The following is a 5,065-nucleotide window of genomic DNA, read 5'->3' as shown; positions in this document are numbered from 1 at the left end:
AGGGAGAGTAGAATCATGAGCGTAGCAGATGATTGGAGTGAGCAGCGAGGATCATCCCTTGCTCTTAAATCTGACTCTGCTCTTACGAATGTGTTCCTGTCCTCTCAAAGTCTGATTTGCAAAGAGCACTCACAACCTTTGTAGTGCATTTTCAAACCTTTTGGCATGGACAGACTTTCACACAAACCCCAGTGGAGAAATCGAAGAGTGCAGAATCGGAAACAAGAGCATGCATGGCCTGGATTACGCTCTCAAATTTGTATTTGCACTCACAAATCCATGTCTGCACACACTCAGATACTGAGTTAGGATGCTCTTCCTAGACTACCGCTCTGCATTCAACACCATCCGCCCGGGTAGGCTGATTGGGAACATGACAGACCTCAGTGTCCCGACTCCCACCTGTACCTGGATTTTGGACTTCCTGACAGAAAGACAGGTGGTCAGAGTCTAAGGACTGAAACCACACCGAGGGGGATAAATATCTCCGACTCAACACCAGTCAGTCAGAACTGATGAAGCCTCTTGGATGAGAGGTGAAACGTCTTTGATCTAGAAATCCAAGTCCAGTTGATTTCCAAGGTTATTTCGGTTGCGGTTTACTGCAAACCCCTGGCTCCATCTGTCTGATGATCTGACCAGTGTGAGACTTAAAGACACATGTCAGCAGCTCCCTGACCACCCAGAGAGAAACAGTAATTATCCCAATGTTCTGGGCTCTGAGGGTTTCAGCTCAGGGAAACACAGCTGGGAGGTGGAGGTGGGAGACCATCCTGACTGGATTGTGGGTTTGGCCAATGAGTCATTTGACAGGAAGGGAGAGCGATATCCTTCACCAGAACATGGAATCTGGTGTTTACTGCATCGTGATGGAAAATACACTGATGGTGTTGGTCAGACTGTCAGAATGAAGCAGAGTCTCCAGAGGATCAGAGTCCAGCTGGACTATTACTGGGGGCAGGTGTCCTTCTACGACGCTGAAGACATGACTCATATCTACACTCACAGAGACACTTTCACTGAGAAACTCTTCCCTTATTTTTATGTCAGAGACGCTGGTGATGCCAAAACCACTGATATCAAAATGTGTCCCAGTCAGATTTCTCTGTGATGTTCAGGGAGGTGGTAGTGAGTCAGTAGGGTTTTTATAATGGGGCTGGTTTTTCAGTTAGAACTTTTACAGCTTAAGATCATGTAGTAATAATAATAAACACAAATAATATACATAAAACCTAAAAGCAATTCAAATAACAGAATAAAAACAGATCATAAAAATCTGTAAACCCAATCAATTAAAAAACTGTCTAAATAAATGTGTCTTCAGCTGCTTTTTAAAACCCTCAACAGATTCGGCCATACGTAAAGACAAGGGCAGAGCATTCCATAATCTTGGAGCAACCACCTTAAAAGACAGGTCCTCCCGAGATTTAAAGCAAGTTTTTGGGACCAACAAAAGGGGCTGATTTGAGGAACGAAGGGTACGTTTGGGAGAATATGAAACCAACAAAGCAGTAATATACTGGGGGACCTGCCCATGTAGTGCCCTAAATGTCAGCACTAAAATTTTAAAATCAACTCTGACCTTGACTGGTAGCCAGTGAAGTGAGTACAAAACCGGAGTGATATGAGCTGATCTAGAGGTTCCTGCGAGGAGCCTCGCAGCAGCATTCTGGACAACCTGAAGTCGGTTTAAAGTAGACTTATTACAACAAGTAAAAATAGAGTTACAATAATCAATATGCGAAGAAATAAAAGAATGAACAGTCATTTCAAGATCCGTCTTTGATAAAATCTTCCTTAATTTAGAAATATCTCTCAAATGATAAAAGCAGTTCCTGACTAATTGTCTTATATGACAATCAAGAGACATTGCCACAACACCAAGGTTTCTCAGGCTCAACTGGACAGAGGAGCCCAGCAAACCAAAGTGTTGTTTAATTACTGCAAACTTGTTAACAGGTGCAACAATAAGAGTTTCAGTCTTATCGGAGTTTGTGAAGATAATTATTATTGAGCCAGTTCTTGATGGAAGACAAGCACTCTAATAATATTGCTAAAAAGTGAAACACTGAATCATTAAAAGAACAGTAAATTTGAAGATCATCTGCATAAAGATGATATGACACATTCTTAAAACGCCAGATAATCTGACCCAGAGATAAAATATATAAGAAAAAGAGAGGACCCAAGACCGACCCCTGTGGAACTCCACAGGGCAGAGCAGCCACATCAGACATAACATTATTAATAGCCACATTAAAAGTTCGATCACTAAGATAGGAAGAGAACCACTTAAGGACAGACCCAGAAAACCCCAACTCAGACTGGAGCCGATTTATCAAAATTCCATGATCCATAGTGTCAAAGGCAGATGTTAAATCTAATAAAACCAGAACTGTATATCGACCAGAGTCTGCAGCCATCATTATGTCATTTGAGACTTTAAGTAAAGCAGTCTCAGTAGAATGCATCTTACGAAACCCTGACTGAAATTCGTCAAATAGTTTATTCTGTTCCATAAAAGCGATCAGCTGTCCTGCTACCGCTTTTTCCAAGATTTTTGACATAAAAGGAAGCTTTGATATTGGCCTGTAGTTTCTTGGCTCAGAATGGTCGAGAGTCGGCTTTTTAAGAATAGGATTAACAAGTGCATGTTTAAAATAACTAGGAAGAGATCCTGTCTCAAGTGAGAGATTTAACAATTTCACAATCCAAGGACCAATCAAGTCCAACTTACTTAGAAGCAAAGATGTAGGCAAGATGTCAACAGGGCTAGTTGATGGATTAACACCACACAGGCAGAGACTGCAGAGAGGATCACTGGGACTGAACTGCCTGCTATGGACACACTGTACACACAGCGCTGTTGTAAAAGGGCAGAGAACATAATCAGGGATCCATGCCACCCAGCTCACACTCTGCTCAGACACAAAAACTGCTCAGGCACAGCAGGGTGGACAGTATCATCACACACAGAACTAGACTTTACAACTGCTTTTTCCCTGCCGCAGTAAGACTGATTGTAAATATACAATGTGGAAAACCTGTGCAATAACCCCTCATTACCCTACTAAGTAGAAGACCATATACAATTACACCATGTGCAATATCTGAAACTCCCCATTTTTACCTATCTTATTCCTGTATCCACAATTTTATCAACTTTTTTGTTTTCTTGGGTATCCTTGTTTTTTGTGTTCTTTTGTATTCTTGGGTAATTTTATATGGTCATTCTTTTGGCTTTAAACTCTTTACTTGACTCCAATTCCATACCCTGAAACACCAATACTATTACTCTATTTTTGTGTATTGTGGTTTTAATGCTTTGTTGCCTTTATGTAACTTTTTTTCTTTTAAGACTAAGTGTTCTTTCTGGCTTTTGACTCCAAGCGCGAGCTGCACAAGAATTCCTATATGCCTAGCTTGTGTTTATGCACAAATGGCAAATAAGTGCCTACCACTCAAAATGTTTTTAGAGCGCCCTCAGACGTTATGGTGCGGTTCTGCTTTCACAGATGCAGTCTTTTTTGGTTGTTAGTCCCAGACACAGATGCAGTGGTGTCCAGAGTGCTGATAATGTCGTGTGCTTGTTGTGTTGCAGTTTCCTCCATCCTACGCTGGGATCTCTGAAGTTAACCAACCCGCGGAGCTGCTGCCTCAGTTCTCTTCTATTGAGTATGTGGTCCAGGTACGATTGACAGATAGGTAGGTACAGTGAGACAGGTGCAGACACGCATGATCACATATGTGACCCTGCCTGCTCTCTGTCCTCAGCGGGGTCCTCAGATGCCGCTGGTCTTCCTGTATGTGGTGGACACCTGTATGGAGGACGAGGACCTGCAGGCTCTGAAGGAGTCTCTGCAGATGTCCCTGTCTCTGCTGCCCCCCACCGCATTGGTTGGACTCATCACCTTCGGGCGCATGGTTCAGGTCCACGAGCTCGGCTGTGAGGGAATCTCCAAGAGCTACGTCTTCAGAGGGACCAAGGACTTGAGCGCCAAGCAGCTCCAGGTAGATGACATGGCTAAAGGGTTTTTCCATTCTAGAAACCCACTGAAATGTGTCGAACCAAGTAACAGTCATCACAGATTCTGCGTTTGATTCCACTATGGTGCCCACTTTGGAGGCGTGCCCTGCGAGCTAAATGTCAGCACCTCTCAGGAGGTAGTACTAAAATCAAGTACCAAGACCGTGAGGGGAGAGGGTGTGTGCAGAGCAGTCACCTGCAGTTGGTTAAATGTCTTCACACCTCAAGCATTAGCATTACAAGCACCATGTGTAAACACACAACTGACTGTGTGTTGGGTGGGGGGGGTAGCAACAGCCGCTGACATGTTCTGGTTCCACCTTCTTTAATGTGAGGAGCTGATGCTTTTCTTTGTCAGACATGAGAATCAGCTGAGTCTCTGTGGATCTGTTGGTTGGACACAACAAGACGTGTGGAGACGCCACCTTTGGCTCTGGAGAGTCACAGTGGGACTTTTTCCTAGCGTCTGACATTCTGGGGATAAACAGATCAATCAGATGATCAGGACAGTGATCAGCTGATTGATCAGTGACCTTGCTGGTTGGGTCTCCACTCAGTCAGGAATTTCCTCTTATCTGTTGGTCTTGTGGGTTGTCTAGTGTTAACTGTGGATTGTTGGTGCCTCTGTAGGAGATGCTTGGCCTGACCAAACCTGCAGCCACCCAGGGACGAGGACCTCAGACTGCTCAACAGCCGCTGTCCAACAGGTAAATATACACAAACAGCATGCACGGCCTCAAACCGTCTCACACTGACTAAAACTACAAGATGAATGAAACAGCTTGTGGTGATGCCTGCAACCACTGCAGCTACAAAATAATTGAAAGAGGAATAAGTAGGCCCCTGGGAGTCTTAACCCCATGGAAGGAAGGAAGAACCAGGAGGTGTCAGGGCTGCAATCTCTGGGAGAGATCTGGAAAAGACACCAACTGCAGAGAGAGTGTTTCAGGCAGTTACGTGGCTTTGTCATCAGTCACAGTGTGAACTCTACTCTCAGGTTCCTGCAGCCAGTGCAGAAGATCGACATGAACCTGACCG

The 5,065-nt window shown here is 44.2% G+C and overlaps 1 protein-coding gene across 1 annotated transcript in view; it reads left to right on the top strand.

Moving 5' to 3' along the window:
• sec23a (Sec23 homolog A, coat complex II component) overlaps positions 1-5,065 on the top strand; it is a 22,429-nt gene that overhangs the window by 2,532 nt on the left and 14,832 nt on the right. Inside the window, exons 4-7 of the mRNA XM_020621406.1 lie at positions 3,602-3,688; positions 3,775-4,011; positions 4,658-4,734; positions 5,025-5,065. The exon at positions 5,025-5,065 is cut by the window's right edge and continues 137 nt beyond it. Coding sequence (XP_020477062.1) covers positions 3,602-3,688; positions 3,775-4,011; positions 4,658-4,734; positions 5,025-5,065 — 442 coding nt within the window. The remainder of the gene's footprint in view (positions 1-3,601; positions 3,689-3,774; positions 4,012-4,657; positions 4,735-5,024) is intronic.

This window comes from Monopterus albus, unplaced genomic scaffold, assembly GCF_001952655.1.
Source record: "Monopterus albus unplaced genomic scaffold, M_albus_1.0 scaffold258.1, whole genome shotgun sequence".
In the NCBI taxonomy this organism is placed as follows: Eukaryota; Metazoa; Chordata; class Actinopteri; order Synbranchiformes; family Synbranchidae; genus Monopterus; species Monopterus albus.
This window is presented reverse-complemented; position numbering and strand designations above follow the sequence as displayed.